The sequence below is a fragment of the Phasianus colchicus genome, chromosome 4 (assembly GCF_987193195.1).
Source record: "Phasianus colchicus chromosome 4, bPhaCol1.hap1.1, whole genome shotgun sequence".
Classification (NCBI taxonomy): Eukaryota; Metazoa; Chordata; class Aves; order Galliformes; family Phasianidae; genus Phasianus; species Phasianus colchicus.
The window spans coordinates 50,692,892-50,711,228 of NC_143439.1; the positions used below are offsets into that span (position 1 = coordinate 50,692,892).

At 39.8% G+C, this 18,337-nt stretch overlaps 1 protein-coding gene across 2 annotated transcripts; it reads left to right on the plus strand.

Moving 5' to 3' along the window:
- On the plus strand, positions 1-15,588 carry UGDH (UDP-glucose 6-dehydrogenase). Of its 2 annotated transcripts, none has more exons than XM_031588490.2 (12): positions 1-154; positions 628-796; positions 2,733-2,834; positions 4,145-4,345; positions 4,464-4,661; positions 5,149-5,296; positions 6,143-6,237; positions 9,074-9,204; positions 9,880-10,013; positions 11,155-11,246; positions 11,343-11,453; positions 13,236-15,588. In XM_031588490.2, exons 2-12 carry the CDS (start codon positions 635-637, stop codon positions 13,344-13,346), a joined length of 1,485 nt encoding a protein of 494 aa, XP_031444350.1. In that variant the 5' UTR covers positions 1-154; positions 628-634; the 3' UTR covers positions 13,347-15,588. The 2 variants fall into 2 exon arrangements, with proteins under 2 accessions (XP_031444350.1, XP_031444351.1); XM_031588491.2 differs by having other exon boundaries at positions 2-154; positions 633-796.
- The last annotated feature ends 2,749 nt before the right edge of the window (positions 15,589-18,337 follow it).

Below are 18,337 nucleotides of genomic sequence, written 5' to 3' on the forward strand. Positions count from 1 at the left end.
GGGGCCGGGCCTCGCTCGGCTTCCCCGGGATGAAGCGGCCGCCTCAGCCCCGCGGCGGCCCTTTAAATAGCCGCCCCGCGTCTAGCGGTGCGTCGTCCTGAGCTCCTCGAGCATCTCCGCCTCGGCGCTCCGCTCGGACCCGCGGCCGCAGGCGGTGAGTCCCCGGGGCTGGCGGCGCGGTCGGCGGTCCGTCGGGGCCTCTTCCCCTCGGGCGGTGCGGCTGCGGGGTGGCGGCTCCGTTCCCGGCCGAGGGGCTGCGGAGCCGGGCCCGGCCTCCCGCCCACCCCTCCGGGCGAGGCCTGGCGCACGGCTGCCCGCCGCCCCTCGGCGCCCCGCGGCCCGGGCGGCTCCTCGGCTGGAAGGCGCTGCCTGAGCCGCCGGCTTTCAAACGGACCGCAGAAGCGCTTCCTCGGTGCCCGGATCCCGTGGAACGAGGCTGGCGCGGGGCGGTCTGAAAGCCGTCCTCGTAAATTGCAGCTCGCCTCTCGCAGCCGGTCTCCTGAAAGCGCTCCTTTGTGGCAGCCCGACAGAAGAGCGCTGGCGATCCGAGATCCTTTAACTCGGATGGCTGGCCGCTGACTTTCATTGGTAACTACTGGTTCTTTTCCCCCACCCCCCTCTTCCTAGAGCAGTCATGTTTGAGATCAAGAAGATCTGCTGCATCGGTGCTGGCTATGTCGGCGGGCCAACCTGCAGCGTTATTGCACAGATGTGTCCTAAAATCCAAGTCACTGTTGTAGATGTCAACGAGGCTAGAATCAATGCCTGGAATTCAGACACGCTCCCCATCTACGAGGTAAACTTGTCTCCTGTTGTTTCAGTTGTGCTGCTTCTGCTTCCCTCCCACCGCACGGCACTTTCACGTGGCCCTCTTCCCAAGCTTGGGAAGTGTGGCACAGTGATGTCCTTTAAAGACAGCATTCTGGAACAGCCATGTGTCACTGCCACTCATTAAATCAGTTTCTTGAAACAATAATTGAATATGTCTGATGCAGGAAAGTATCTAGGTTCTATATCAAGAGCTTAGTAATGAGAAATGAAACTATTTCTCTACTTGTGCTAAATGATGCCGACCTTCTCCTGGGACCTTGTTTAATCGTAATGGAGTCTTCTGATTCCTGCCTGTGCTCTAAGGCTTGGTTTATAGGAGGGAAAAGCCACAAGCCTGAAGCATGGTTCTGAAGAGATGAGTAGACTTCCTTTGTCATATGTATTCAAAGGAAAATGTGTGTAATGCTCAGATTAGCAAGCAAGATTTGAATGAAGATCATGAAAGTAGGTACTTTGTTTTGTGTTAACACTTAGACTGAATGTACACCGAATCAGGTTTAGTTAAACCTGATCTTTTTAATTAATTAATTTTTTTTTTTTAAAGCACATGCACAAAAAAACTCAACACATCTGTTTCCTGGAATGGTGTCTTTTACTTACAAAGAATGTACAAAAGCTGCCAAGAATTAGTTCAGGCTCTTGTAAATTTGAGTCATTACACACACGGGGGTTTGCGTTTGTTACTCAATTTGTTCTTGTTTCAACTTTTTCTTTGCAGTATCAGAAGGTACAAGGAAACTCTTTCACTTTCTAGTGAGCTACGTTTTTATTTACATCCTAGAGGGGTTACAGTTGGTTACAGTTGGTATTGTCTGCTTATGTTGACCTTTGCTTTCCTCTTCAGTTAAATATTTGCTATAAAGTGAGACAGCAAAAATGTCTTGCACAAGAAAGCTTCTGCTTTTTTTTTTTTTTTTTTTTTTTTTTTTCCCCCTCTCACTGTATGGTGAACTTTTGCCTTCCTAGTGATTACTCACCCCTGTCATGATGGGCATCTTACAAGCTGGAGACTGATTACCAGTTTACAACATGTGACTTGATTTTTCAAATAAAACATAAAGGCTTCATTTGGATATGTTTGTCACAGATCAATTAAAACATTCCATAGTCCATTCTACTACAGAGGATTGTTCATGCACCTGTAAATGGATGTGTTTAGAGAAGGGGAAGTATTCCAGTGCTGTAAGCCCTGGAAAGAATCTCATCAAGTCATGACTGTGGTGCTTTCACAGTGCAGGTGTGGTTCTGATATAAACTTAACCATGTCCAAACATGAGCAGTTGACAAAAGGTGTTGTCTTAATCTCCTGTCTCTCAACCTTTCTTCCACAGGGTTTGGGCTTGATAATTTGATGGGAGAATATTTATTTTGAATGCTGAGTCAGTTCATTAGATTTGAGCTTATGACTTTAGGAGATCATGGATTGTGTAGCTGAGGGACAAGGAGAGCTATGAACACCTCTTTGTGCCTGCAGCCTTGGAAATATTTTAAGATTCATTCTTGGACTTACTTAAAGAACCACTTGTAGAGTGATGCTATTTATTGCTCATGGTAATGGCATTAAGCACGTAAATAACTGATGCCTAGAATCTGTTATGTGAATAGCAGCTCAGTGTGGATGAAATCTTTGAGACTACGGTTTGAGTGTTTTGACTAAGAAACAGGGTTGTTTTGTTGTTTGTGGGTTGTTTTTTTTTTTTAATTCTCCCCTATATAAAGCTGCAGAGGCACTACTTCACAGACTGAAAACATGCAACATGGAGTAAAAGCATCTCTGTATCAGAAAAGATATTCCATCTGTTTGTGCGTAGCATTTTTACTGCTCTGTGTGCCCTGAGTGACAAGGTAAATGCCATACATTAAACTGTTTTCTTTATGTGTTTTTGTTTGTTTGTTTTCAGCCAGGGTTAAAAGAAGTGGTGGAGTCCTGTCGAGGAAGAAATCTCTTCTTTTCCACCAGTATTGATGATGCCATCAGAGAGGCTGATCTTGTATTTATTTCTGTGAGTTTGTATTTATTCTTCTTGCTGTGTTAACAAAATTAGGAAGAGTGCTCTGTTTTCTCATAAGGATTCATTTAGCCATGCTGTGTCACTATGCCACTGATTTCTTATTTCTTTTGTGTACCGTAGGAAAAGTAGTAAACTTTTTAGATTAGTGTTATCTTGCAATTAGTTTCCTCTAGCCAGGAGAGTAGTTGGCAGACCAACAGGCCCTAAGTCAAAATGATAATGCCAATATTTGTCTTGGTGAGGTGCAGGGGGCCTTAGAGCAGAATATAGTGCAGTTCTCTATCTGTAATGCACTGAGGTCCATGGGATTTTAATATTTATATGGTTCCTAGATTTGGATGTAACCAGTCTGATTGTTGGTTATAAAGGTGGCTTCTTATTTCTAGAAGATTTGAAAATCTGTGAATTAATGAAATAGGAGCTGGCAGGATTTTCCCTTAATATCCTTCATTAAATTTATCACAATTTCTAAGCTATTGACACCATTAGGAAGCAGGTTCAGTCAAACATAACCTTATCAGGAAAGGTCATGCTGCTTATAACGTGGAGCCTAAAAGAACTGACTTCTGTTTGTTTTGGTATGCCACAGTTGGGTTTTGTTACTGAAGTCCTCCTTTTTTTGAGTCCCCTCTTTGTTAGGGCACCTCAGTACAGAGCTCTCTTTCTGACAGTATTTTTCTCCATTGAGGGGTAGAGTGAATGCTGCTTGGTTGGATGACTGCCACTGATACAACCCATGTATTGCCACCTGGCTTCCTGTCATTGACTGAAGAAATGCTGTTGTGTTTTACACATTGTTGCTGTTTCTTTGAGTCTGCAATGAAAAGGATCCTCTGTCTTAATCTAAATGTGCTTTCCTGCATGCTTTCTGTGTACTTCACTGTAATGATTTCCAGCAGCTTTACACTTAGGTTGAAAGCGTAACTAACTGCCTTGCTAGCTGCAAGATTCTACATGTAATCTTTATACTTACAGCATGGGACAGAAAACAAAAGATGACTGTAAGCATAAAGAAATTATTGCTGTGTTTAGAATATAAGGCCTAAGTTTTGCAGAAGCCTGCAGAGCTGCTGTGAATTGCTCTTGTTTGAATCCTGCTTGAATAGAGGCCAGCGAGAACAAAATGGGTAAATGAGAAAGCTAATAGCTGTTCATCTGACATGGCAACTAGAATAATTGTGAGGTAGGACCAAACTGGGATCAGGGAGGCAAAGCATCTGTCATAACATAAGACCTACTGAATAGGTGAAATTGATAAGAGACCTAAAACATTTCTTCCCTGACTATGTTTTTGTAACTAGGTTAACACTCCCACCAAGACTTATGGGATGGGAAAAGGGCGAGCAGCTGATCTGAAATACATTGAAGCTTGTGCTAGACGAATTGTACAAAACTCAAATGGCTATAAAATTGTCACTGAGAAAAGCACAGTTCCAGTACGTGCTGCAGAGAGCATTCGTCGAATATTTGATGCTAATACTAAGCCTAACTTGGATTTGCAGGTAAGCATAATATCAGATATGGATTTCTGAGCAGGCTGCTGTTTCCAAATATATTTGGAATATATATATATATTTGATCTGTTGTTCTTTATTTCACACTTTATTTCTGTGCCTACAGGTGCTGTCTAACCCAGAGTTCCTTGCAGAAGGAACAGCAATCAAGGACTTGAAAAACCCAGATAGGGTGCTCATTGGTGGTGATGATTCTCCAGAAGGACAGAAAGCTGTCCGTGCTCTTTGTGCTGTTTATGAGCACTGGGTGCCTAAAGAAAAAATCCTCACAACGAATACCTGGTCGTCAGAACTCTCTAAACTGGTTAGTGTTACTCATTGCTGTTGCTGCAATCAGTGAAGATGCAAGTGAGATGAAGCTCTTGGGCAGACTCTTACGAAAAGTGGGTGGTGCAGATAGGAAAGACATCTGGGATTTGGAGGACCCAGTATATGTCAAAGGATATTCATCTTTTCCAGAGATCTCAGTTGAGCTAACAGATGATATCAGCTCCTTGCCTTATTTTTATTTCTGTTATTAATAGGAGTTAACTGCCAGTAGAGGGGCTACCTTCATAAAATGTTTCTAACTCTGCAACTTTAGCACTATGTTGTTATGCTTACATAAATGCCGGGTAATGAGAACTATTACACTCCTTAATACTACTTAGTGTCTCAATAGAGCTACACAGTATTGAAAGAGGAAGTACTCTAGTATCTAGCTCCTTGTTGATCTGTGGGCATCCTGGTTTCCAGAAGAACTAAACTCTGTCTACTCTCTGCTATGTTATGTTTTGTTTTTAAATTCTCAGGCAGCTAATGCTTTCCTTGCCCAAAGAATCAGCAGCATTAACTCAATCAGTGCTCTGTGTGAAGCTACAGGAGCAGACGTTGAAGAAGTAGCAAGAGCTATTGGAACAGACCAAAGAATTGGAAATAAGTTTCTGAAAGCCAGTGTTGGTGAGTGAACCAATCTTTTTTTTCTTTTCTTTCTTTTTCTCCTAGGTGTCACAGATGATGCATTTTGCAAAACGTCTTCCCAGTTTTCTTTGGGAATAGCTTTTAGTGGCCTGAGGAAAGGAGATGTCTCTAAACACATGATGGCCACTTCTAACTTCTGTAGTAAGATGTGGTAGTGGTGACTGTTACAAGAAATCTTGAGACTTATGGGATGAGATTAAATCACACAGCCCTCATGCTAGAAAGCATGGCTTGAAAATAATGCTATTGAACATCTTTTCTTTTATAAGTACATGCAGGAGTGAAAGTAAATAGTAAATGCATTACCAGAATTCTCATTAGGTTATTACAACTCAGCCTATGTTGCGTTGCTTCTGGGACTGAGTTCTAGGGGTCAAGGATCCTTCTATTGTTTCAAACCTCCATTAGTTATTTGTGATCTTTGGTTCTTGCCTGTGAATAGATAGCCATTTGGAGAAAGGGGAGGATGTAACCTTCCCTTTACATGCTTATTCTGAGAAATATTCATACCTCTCTAGGTGGTACTACAGGAAAGTAAATAATTCTGCTGTCTAGAAGCTCTTATTTTCTCTGAGCCTGGCTTAAATCTTGTTCTGTCTTAAATGGGATCTGAAGTAAACTTCAGGATTTTGTAACTGAAAAAAGCAGGTTAAGGAGTTTGATTCTGAGAGATTCGTAAAGTTTTCCACTTACTAGCAGTGATATGATGGTGAAAAACTATAATGCTGTCAATGGTTGCCAGAAGCTACTTGATTACAAAGATTGGAGTAGTACCTTGCTAATACAAACCACTTCTTCTAAAGTAATAACAATCCTCTTTTTCAGGGTTTGGAGGCAGCTGTTTTCAGAAAGATGTCTTGAATTTAGTGTACCTTTGTGAGGCACTGAACTTACCTGAAGTAGCCCGCTACTGGCAACAGGTACAAGTTTTAAAATTCTGTATTTATTTTTTGACAGAATGATATTTCTTCAGTGTTCAGCCTTAGAGCATTGTCCATGCAAGGCTTCTTCCATGCCTTGGTGTTAAGGCAGGGATACTTCTAAAAACAACTTGTCATGTTGGGGGTTGGGCTGAAAACTGTAAAAGTAACTTGATACTTGTGGGATCTTAGCCTTTGTCTGGACCAAATGAATCGTGAAGTTGTCTAGAAGCAGTAATACGAAATGTGAAGCAGAAGCATAACATGACTCTGGCTTTACAGGAGTCTATTCCCCAAAAAGTCCCCCATACTGCTTTCTAGTTATCTGTTGCCTGGTTGGATGTCACTCTTAATTTTCTACTTAAAAACAGTCTCAGAAAACCTTGTGTTATATATAACTTCTGTCAGCTTCTTATATTACCAGTTCTGTCCTGTAGCTTTGTACATCACAGTTGTATGGTTTAACCTCCAGCGAGGGGCTAGTTAACATCCTAGTTACTTTCTTGCAACTCTTACATCAACTGCTTGTGACAAGAAAGACTTGGATTTTATGCTGTCTGCCTCTGAAGATGTTTGGTTTGGTATATTCCATAAATGCTTTCATTAGGATAGTCTAGTCCATGGTAGAGAGGATTGTGGTACTGTCATTGGAGCTGAGTCTAACATACTGCATGAACCTTGTGCAAGTGCCCAGGAGGGGTCTGATTTAATGTGGAACTTGGGTGCTTTAGTATAGCAGAGAAGGAGTCTAGACCCTGAGATCTGTTTGCGTTGCTTTTAATCTGTATAAGATGTGAAGAGATGATAGACAATCCTTGGAGTAGGAATTAATCATGTTATCTTAATAACATGGTGAATAATGGAGGAAAAAATACTCTTGAAAGAGATAAGGGACTACTTCAATTTAGACTTTTTGGTTCCCAGTATTCTGAGAAGACAACCTACTTCATATCTTAGCAGCTCACATGTATAGGAGCACTTACCATTTTCTCTGTGAGTGTTTTCATGGAATCATTAAGGCTGGAAAAGACCTCAAAATCATCTAATTGTCACATCATCCCCATCATGCCCACTAACCATATCCCTCAGCTTGGTTCTTGAACACCTTCATGGACAGTAATTCAACCACTTCCCTGGGCAGCTTGTTCCAATGCCTCACACTTTCTTGAAGAAATGTACCTAATATCCAACCTGAGCCTCCCTTGGTGCAACTCAAGGCTGTTACCTCTTGTTCCATCACTCTTACCAGGGAGAAGAGGCCAATCCCCACCTCTCTACAACCTCCTTTCAGATCACTTTAGAAAATGAGGTCTCCCTTGCGCCTCCTTTTCTCCAAGCTAAACAATCCTAGTTCCTTCAGCCATTCCTCATAAGACTTGTGCTCCAGACCCTTCACTGGATTTGCTGCCCTTCTTTGGCTTTTATTTAGCGCAAGTCTAAGGGGTTGTATTCTTAAATCACTTAACCTAGTTGTTTATAATGCTTTCGTACTCTCCTAAGGGCATTTCTTTGCAATGTTTCTAAGTCACATCACTGTGGAAAAATCAGAAAGCAAGAATGGCTGCTGCACAGCTAGGATAATGTAGAGAGTGCTGCATTCATGTAATATGACCTCTTAGTTGTGCCTCTTGCTTCCTCAGAGCAATGTCAACTTGCAGAGATCTATCTACCTCAGCCCATACTGCTTGGGTCATTCTGTAATACACATAAGCACTTGAATAAGCAACTCCGTGAGTCCCTTCCTTGGCGATATGAGCTTTGCAATGTCAGTAGTTCAGCCCTGTGCATGTACATGGAAGATCTTGGACAAAGTCTGAAGGATATGCTGATCAGAGCAGTCCCAGAATCCAAACTTTCTTCTGTCTGGCCTTTAGGCACGACATGGTTCTCTAATACTGAAATCTTCAGAACTTGAAACTACAGAAAGAAATGTCTCTCTTACCCTGTTGCCTGCTATCCCTATGTTGCCCATCACTGCCTGTCATGTCCCTCCCTTTACAACACTTTGCTGAATTACAAAATCTCACTGCTTTCACTTTTTTTACTTGAAGAAACCTAGTTCACCACCATCCTTCAACTGCGTTGTTTACACTGTATGTTTTGCAGGTTGCTGTTTATTCCTTCTTCGGGTTGAAAATCTCAAAATCAATAGGGAAAAAAATAATTCTTTTCAGTTTGTGGTAAACATTGACTAGGTGAGGAGCCTTTTCCCCCTTTTCTACTAGTGATCTGGTACCATGTGTCTTAAAGGCTGGGGGTCAAAGTATGAAGCAGGCTGGGAGGAAAGCAGTAGAACAATCAGGCTGGATGAACATGCTTCCATATGACATCAAAAGCAAGGCACTTCAAAGTCTGCTTTAGCAATGTGAGTTTTGTGAACTGAAGTCTCTTAAAGTGAATTATAAGATATAGAGTTCTTACAGTAGCCAGAGGCTGTAGGGAAGTGTAGGTCTAGCAAAGGGATGTCCATGTAACATCAGTCACTCTAACACTGCAACTGCTTTCCCCATTTCTGCCTAGCATAGGACAGCTGTGATTTTTTTCTCTAATTTTTTTTTTCAATTAAATATAAAACAAACAAAAAAAAAAATCTAGACCTTCAACTAGATGGTGTTTGTGTGTGTCTGTAAATGCATCTGCAGTCATGGATTAAAATTGTATCTGTCTCAAGTTTTAAGTTAACTAAACTTACCTTCAGAGTATCTGACACTAAATAAAAATACTTAATTTCTCAAGCATCTATTAAACTTTTGTGGCTAGTTTGGCTTGGTCATTAGTACAATTGGCTTATAGTTAATAGCTCTCTTCTAAGCCATAATGTTTTTTGTAACTTCAGGTGATTGACATGAATGATTATCAGAGGCGGAGATTTGCTTCACGTATTATTGACAGCTTGTTCAATACTGTCACTGATAAGAAGATTGCTATCTTAGGATTTGCATTCAAAAAAGATACTGGGGACACAAGGTGAGAAAGTGAATTCTATTAATTAACATGGATTCCCTGCACTAGATACAGCAGCTAAACCCCACAAGTTCAGTTCTGTTAACAAAAACAGGTCAGATATGGGATCCCTAACCTCTTTTGAATCAATGATTTGTATTCTAGTGCTTCTTAAATGGGTGAGACAGTTGATTCTTGATCTCTACAACATACCTGACTCATTCAGAAATTAAACTTGTTCTATTTAGTCCCTAACTTGCAAAAGTAACAGCTGCTTCTTGAGTCCTTCCAGTAAAGAATGCTAACACTTTTGCAGCTGACTCAAATTGCTATTAGAAGCCAAAATTCCATCTTTGTTTCCCCAAAGATGGCTTTTTTTTTTTTTTTTTTTTTTAAGAGACAGTCTTGATACAATTCTCTCCAACTACAATTTGCATGACATATTTAGGAGTGATGCCTTGTTACCTATGGTCAGTAGCAGTACTGGGATTTGGTACCTATCTCTTACATGATTCAGCAAAAGAGATTCAAACTTTTTTAAATTACTCTCTTTGGCCTCCCTCAAGACTTTTATTTTGCTGCTGGCATAGATTATTGCTAAGACGTTTAATGTAAAACCAGCATTGAGCCTCACAACAATTGAAGATTTCTATTAAAACATACCAGCTGGTTCTTTAACTGTTTAATTCTCTCCTGTAGAGAGTCATCTAGCATCTACATTAGCAAGTATTTAATGGATGAAGGAGCAAAGCTCCATATCTATGACCCTAAAGTACCAAAAGAACAAATCATCTTGGATCTCTCACATCCAGGTGTCTCAGAAGACAACCAAGGTAAGGATGCTTATATTTCTATGCTCACTATCCTCATCCTACTGTAGCCAGAAGAAACTCTATTCTCAAAATACACGAAGTCTATTTAAATATTATGTATTCATTTTCACCATGGAAATGATTGCTGTTAGTTACACTTATCGAAGTAGAAGATTGACCTAGCTCAGAAGATTACTGTAACTCTTCTCTCTTTCCCCTTTGTTCTTATGGGCTAATGCTAATTCTGTATATTGTATATTTTTCTTCTGACAAATGCTCACTTGAATATATAGAAAATAATGTTCTCTCTGTGTAAGTTAGGGAAAGACAAGCAAGAACATTCAATTGTAAGAGAGACTAGTGTTCTGTGAGCTCTCTTATGCCCTGAGTCCTATCTTGTCTGCTTATGTAAAGTAGAAGTAAAGAAATAATTCTGGGATTCACTGTAGAGCATCCTGCCCTGTATCACCTTCTCATTTATCATTGCTTCCTAATTAATCTGTTCCTTCAAATTGGAAGTTTTTAAAGTAGTTGTCTTTGACTAGAAGTCTCTTGGAGAAACAAAGGGTTTTTGGGACTCCTTTCCTTACTTCCCTTATGTGGGAGGGACAGGCCAGTGATGGTGTGTGGTTAGGGGAGAAGACCTAGATCAAGTTGTTTCCAAAAGTGAGGAAAATGGCCTGTGATGAGGAGGGTGTGTGTTATCTCACATCTCCTTGAATTAGAGGGTGAGGGGAGGGCTGCCTTTAGGCAGCTACTGAGGCAAACAAATGCAGCTCATAGTGTACACAGACTTATTTAACTCACAGTTCACACCACAGTAAATAAGTGTTAAGTACTGATATTGTACAAACAATGACCTTGGTAAGAGTTGGCATTTGATCAGTTAATAGTTACTCCCAATTCTAGAGATGCTTTTGATTTGACTGTGTTCTTTAAGTTTGAATGCTTAACTTCAAAAACTTAAGTGCCTGGATTCTATCTGTTCATATGCTGTATGCAAGCTGCTTTCATCAAGTAAAATCAAAGTGACAAATGTATTGACAGAAGACATGTTTAAAGAATCTTTGAGTAGGGTGACAAAGGAAAATCTTGTTGGGGTGCACCAGATTTTTTGCAAAGGATATGTGCAGGACGAGGCTTTATTTTCCTTCTATTACAGTGTCTCGGTTGGTCACTATAAGTCAAGATCCATATGAAGCCTGTGATGGAGCTCATGCCCTTGTAATTTGCACTGAATGGGACATGTTTAAGGTAAAAATGTCACATTCATCAATCTTCTTTTAAGTGAAGAATAAAAGATGGTGTTAGGCTACTTATTTCTTGTGTCTGCTTTATTGCTTTTCACAGGAGTTGGATTATGAGCGTATTCACAAGAAGATGCTGAAGCCTGCATTTATATTTGATGGTAGGAGAGTTCTTGACGATCTTCATAATGAGCTCCAAGTCATCGGCTTTCAGGTAAACAATTTGATGCTGATGCTTCTGTAGTTTATTTAATCCTTCTGCTTTTGCTCACTGCAGTGATTGAATAGCAAGGAGAGGGAAACTGTTGTCTTCATGAGAGGCTTTAAGTCTAAATCAATTTTTCCACTAACACATTCACTACCTTCTGTGCCTGCTGTTTTGAAATCTCTTGTTCTTTTAAAAGAATCAAGCTATGTTAGGCTATGCTATCAATACTCAGTAGTATAAGCAAGTCTTGAACCACTTCTGGCAGACAAAGAACTTGACTAAAACTACAGTTACCAAATCCTTGGACAAGACTACAAGTAAATCAGCAAGACAAATTGGATGTATGTTTTAGTTGTTTTATGTAGTGTATTCCTGAGTACGCTGTTTACTTGCATAATGACCACAGATTTTCTTCTTTCTTTTTTCTTTTTATACCTGCTTGAACAACATAAGCTTGTTTACAAGTAATTTAAGTAAAAATTGCTGTAACCAGTCAACTGCTGTGATGATAACAGTGAAGTTGTTATAGGCAAATATGGCATGCTTGCTTAAACAACTCTTTTTCAGAGTGTGCTGAGGTAACTTGTATGTCCATCTTGAGAATATTCATTAACTTTCTGCTAAACTTATTATTTTAAATAGTTAAAGTATTCTAAGTTAAACAGTTTATCTTTTGGTGCTTTGTGTCTGCCCTGCAGTACTTTCTTGGTGTAAGAAAGACAGAGCTGTTGAAACAGGCCCAGAGGAGGGTCACCTCTCCTCTGCAGGAAGGCTGAGGGAGCTGGGCTCCTTCCACCTGGAGAGGAGAAGGTTCTGAGAGCACCTCATTGCAGCCTTCCAGAACTTGAAGGGAGCTTATAAACAAGAGGGAGACCAACTTCTTAGATGGTATGGTAGAGATAGGACAAAAGGAATGGTTTTAAACTAAAAGAGGGGAGACTTAGATTGGATATTAGGAAGAATTTTTTTACTCTGGGGATGGTGAAGCACTAGAACAGGCTGCCTGTAGAAGTTGTGGATGCCCTATCTCTGGAGGCATTCAAGGCCAGACTGGATGGAGCCCTGGGCAGCCTGATCCAGCCCATGGGGTGGGCTTCAGGGTTCCTTCCAGTGACACTTAGCAAGTATCACAGGAAAGATGTTTTTACTTACTGGTCATCTGAACTATTTATTTCTATTTTTTGATGTCTTGTCCTCTGTAAGCCCCACTCCTACTAATTCATCCTACCAATTTACGTTAATCTAATGTAAAATTTATCAGAAATCTCCCTTTCTGAATCTTGTAGGGCCCTAGTTTCTTTGTATGTCTTAACTTTCTCTTAAACAGTTAACTGTCTTTAGCATTGCAGAGGAATTATTTCAGAAACGACCCACTCCCTGAAAGAGGGTGGAAGCTTTTCTTTATTCTGATTTACTGGATAGAGATCTCTAAACAAAGGAGGCTTGAAAACACACTTTCTGAATACCCAGTAACATTTGATGGCATTATTTATATATGCCATCGTGGAAGCTGGGGCACATGAAACTTAAATTTTCAGGATGCAACTCTTTAAATCTCTACATGGGAACAAGTGAGAGGCTGATTTTTCTAAATTCTTTCACTTGTACTCTCAAATTGCCTGTGTACACAACATTCTTCATAGCTTCTAGTGTTCCTCAAAAGTAGTTGTGACCTGGATTTAATTAGTAAACTTCCCTGTCACTCTGCCTATGTGACTGTTAGTTTGCCATGTTCACTTGCTAAATGTGCTTTTCTCTTTTTTTTTTTTTTTTTTTTTCCCCCTTCAGATTGAAACAATTGGGAAGAAGGTGTCAGCCAAAAGAATCCCTTTTGCTTCTTCTTGTGAAATTCCAAAGTTCAGCCTGCAGGACCCACCTGTCAAAAAGCCCAGAGTATAATGTTTAATAGGTACTGAAGGAATTCTGTCACCTTCTTAATGATAACTGTAACCCTATGCTTTTTTTTTTTTTTTTAAGGAAAGATATTTTTTCATAAACTGCAAACCAATTTTACACTAGAAAACACTACCTGGTACACATGAACTCAGCGTATTTTCAAATCTCTATTTTTCTAGCAATTTTGGTTACTGAGGATGGTACAAACCTGTTTTTAATAATGAATCAACCTTTAAGAGGAAAAGTTACGCTCAAGCTACAAACTTCTGCTTTCAGAAGTGTTCCTACACTGCACTTTAAGTCTAAATGCTCAAGTGATATGAGTACAAAAGAAATGGAACATCTGTTTTACTTTAGACCAGTTATAGACAGTGATCAGGAACTCAGTTGGTCTCACTTTTTTATATTGTCATTTGGGGTAATTCTTTCCCCTTCCATGCCTGTTTTAACTAGTGATGGAGTCAAAACATGAGTTCTATGTGAATTTTGGTAGTTCTGGGTTGAGACCTAAAACAGCTGACTGCAACTATGTTGCCCTGATCCTGATTAGGATCAGTGGGTACTGATGCAGTCTGAACTGCATCTGTTGGGTGCCAAGTGGCTTCTGCTGATGTCACATACTTGTTGGCAGTGGAGTAGTACCTATAAGCCAATCCACTGGCTGATCTTGTTTCTGATTCTTGGTTCTTGCCTACATTCCATATGCAGCACATAAATTACTGATTTGATCAGGTTCCTGGGGCATGATTTTTATAAATTACCACAATACAACTTTCCTTCAGCAGAAGAGCATTCTGCCTGCTGCTTCTTCAAACACAGAATTTGAGCAGACATACCTTGATTCAGCGTCAGTCCAAGTAGAAAGCAAATGTTAGCTTCAAAGCTAACGCTTTTTCTACTGTCCTTTCTGCTTATATCTTATGAATAAAAGCAGTATCTTAATGAATCTGCAAGAATTATTCTCTGCTGTTCAGAAAATTTAAAAAAGAAAAAAAAAATTCAGCCCCATACATAGTCAGCTTGCTACCTCATTTCATTAGCAGGAATTAATAGTTCCTCTATTATCATGATACTTTTGCCTTTATTATTACTTACTTTCTACTTGTTTTTATTATTCTCAATTGGCCAGTGCTATTAAAGTCCTTGATTATAGACTCTGTGTTTGGCTTGTTGTATGGGGTTGTGAAATGGAGAAAGTGTTAGAAAGGGATGACCACAGAGAGGATTTGGACTAGAAGGCATGGAAGTCTTAGTTCAATAATGGAATCCTGTAAGCAATCACAGACTACTTTCTGAATGTGTACAACAGCTGTGCCTTCAAGTATGCTATGTCAGTAGTTGTACTGAGAGCACAAGATCAATGTCTTGGTAATGAGGACTGTTACTGTAACTATTTACCATGGAAACGCAGGTACCATGTAAGCTTGAGGGTGGATCTTTGAAGATTTGAGGGATGTGTAACAATTTGCAGAGGCAATACAAGCTGGTGTTAATTGTTTGGCTGTACTATGTGTATTTTTGAGCTGGATGCTTTCAGATGCTGCACTTCAATGGCTTCTACATCATTTTGGGCAAGTATGCCTGAAGTTCTGTTTTTTTTTTTTTTTTGCTGTGTCACACATGGGATTCTTCTGTGAGGAAGCTTATCAAAATGGATGGGAATTATAGAGCCTTAAACTCAAATTATCATCTTCCATAGTTGTCTCCTCTTCCCAAGTCATTAGTGCTGCTTTCATACAACACCTAGAGCAAAGACTGCCCTGTGATACAGGCCTGGCAAATGTGAGTACTCAAACTCCAGAATGCTGGATCATCTGGTGTATACAAGCTTTACAAGCAGACATCTTTCTGGACTACTCCAGCAGAACCTGGTAATGTCTCCTTTGGGATTGAGAGGGTGCTAACGAGTAGTACTTCTTGCCCTGAACTATAATTAGGGTAGTACAGCACTGTTTCAGGGCTCATCTTGCATATATGCAGAAGAACCTTACCACAGGCCAAAATCACTGCTCATCATCTTCAGAGTACAGTTGCCAGGGAAATAGTGTTGGAGATGACTTGTATTCCTGTTTCTTGAAGGCTTGTGCTCATGAAAAAAGCATGAAAGAGATGGGGTTTCGTGCTATTGGGTTTGTGCCTATGGGATCTTACAGAATGTAATTATTGATGAGAATTGTGTAAATGAGTAATGGATTCCTGTGCTTAATTTTTTAATGTTTCTTAATAAAATGCAATCCCACTGTAACATCATTTTTCATTGCAAAAGTGTGAATACAGCAGCTGAAGTAGTATAGTTTAATACAAGCCTATGAGTAGCATATGGGCTGCATAAATTGTCTCACTCAAGACGTACAGTAGTAAATCCAAGTGCCAGACATGATGTACTCTTTTTACTTCTTTGTATGCGTGTTAAATTCTTCATTCAGACAAAACTGTTCTGGAATGAGGATGGCCAAGAGCACCGCAACTGAATAGAGTGAACACATTTTTTGACAAAGAGCAGTGTAAGAGCAGTTAGATCTCATGATGGCTAGTAAGTTTATACCTCTCTTCATCCCTCGAAGCTTTGTTGGGGGTGACATAGAATTTATGGTATGCTATAATGCTCAACATCTGAAATTCAAAATGAAGTGTCAGACAGTACGGGAAATAATGTGTTATCTATAATTGCTTTAGGGATACTGGCATAGGTCTTCATTGCCTGCTTTTTTTTTTTTTCTCCTCAATTCAAGCTGAGAATTGCTAGTGCAAGTTGAATGTCATCTTTAATAACTTCACAAGTAGTGAAAAAGGGGACACCCCTATTCTCCTATTATTCACTGATCACATGGAAAACAAATCTATTTTTAAATGAATGCTTTTTCTTTTCTAACTTAACACCTCTGTAAGTCATTGGATGGTGCAGCAAATCTCCCTCCAGTTGGCTGTGTAATGTTTAATTATGCTTTGTATGTTGTTGGTTGGTATAATGATGCTTTAAAAAAGGTCACTCTTTTAAAGAACACATTGACTTTAGATTATATTCCCAGAACTGTTTTCTTGAGTGCAAGGCAAACTGACAAAGCAGGCATACAGTACTATAAGAAGTGCAGACAGAATTAAGTGCTTCACAAATATTAAATGTGAAATCTCTTCAGAAACAAGATTAGAGAAGTCATGAAATCAGTGCTGAATCTATAGCCATAACTTTGGAGTGTTTGGTGTCTTGAACATAAAGTTAGAGGGGAAAAAATGGAAATAGGAATGAAAGATAGTTGGAAAAGTAGTTTTTTCACCTGTGTAGTACAAATTGTCAGAGGTCCTCAAAGAGTCTCAGAAATAAAACAAAATACATCTATGAAGCCAAAGTATGAATACTTTCCCTAGAAGCCATACAAAGCATGTGACTAGAAAATGGTTTATAGAGCTTGTGTAACTGGGGGCCTGCTGTCAGATAGTCGTGTAAAGCATGAGATCATCTTGTGATCCACCCAGCAGCAGTCTGTAAAAAAAAAACCAAAAACCTTACCATATGAAATAATGTTAGACTGTTTTATAGAAACATTTGTCTCAATAGGAAAAAAAAAAGTCATAGATGATCATTGTGCAGTGTCTTCTTAGCAGTTTTTAAATTGCTGTATGGCTCAGAATTTTTCTTCATTTTTCTGGGGTCGATTATACTGAAAACAGTAACTTGGCAAAAGCTACAGTAATAGCTTCCTAAACCTGCTCTGTCAAAATCCATTATTTATAGGAGGGCCTCTAATAAAAGCTGGCAGTTATTACATGTGTGGGTATTATCAGGTTAGTGCTGCAGCTCACCTGGCCTGCTGTAGCAGAGGCAGTATTCAGACTCCCTGCTGTAGAGCCAACCTTCTGCTGCTCTGCTATGTGGTGTTTCGGCTGAAGGGAGGTGGCTGTGGCCCACAGCATGCCTGCTCTTTTTCAAGACTATTCTGCAGATTTATTGATAACTTCAAAATTTTCACCTTTTCAAGGTGTAGGCATTAAGCCTGAGCCATAAAGAACATACAGTCTCTTCCTAATTTACACTACCATTACACTATTAAATTAAATATATTCCTTTTTAGTTTAAAGCCAATTTGTCTTCATAATGCCTTAGTATTGCTATACTTAGTGCTTTATTTTGTGAAGTATCAATTATGCAACACTGGCCTTGGTGGCAGAGTTTGACTTTTGCTGTCTGTGACAATACCAAGATTCAACTTGCTGATTAGCTGTCATCCTAAAATCTTGCAGAAGATGGAGTAGTGGGAGGGTCCTCTCTCCTTTCTATAGACTACAAAAGTGTACATAAGTACTACAGACAGCTCCAGTATTACTGGCATGAGGAGAGTTTATAACTAGACAACAAATTCCTGGAATATTTCCCAACAACTTCATAAAAATAGAAGCTTCAGCCAGTTTTAAAAAATCTTATCTACTGTTCAGAACACACAGCTGAGAATGATTAGGGAGAGGCTACCATGACTGAAAAGACAGAAATGTACAGCTGCTACTGTCCCATATGCCACACTTTTATTTCTACCTGAGCTTAGTACAGTCCGTAACAGACTTTACATTTCAGCCACAGTGCAGTTAAATCTGAATGCAGAAGAGTAAACACTCAGATGAAATCTCCTGGAGCAGGTACCCAGACTGAATGCAACCTCCACACCCTTAGGTGGGGTACAGAACTTTAATCCCCAGGCAACAACAGAGCAGAGTTACAGTACAGAATATGCACAAATCTGGACACTCAATGCTGAAGCAGCATCTGTACAAAGCAGAGGGGTTTGTTACAGTCACATATGTACCCAAGCTAAAGGTGGCTCCCTCTCTGCTGCTATGGCAACCATGAATTTCCTAATGTTTTAAATTGATATCTATACAAAGTTAACTATCTTGTTTTCTTTGTCTCATCACCTTATTGAGACTCATCCTTTGAGACACTTGTGAAGCATTAGCTCTCAGAATGGCACAGTTAATTTTCTTAAGATGCAGGCAAAAGACAT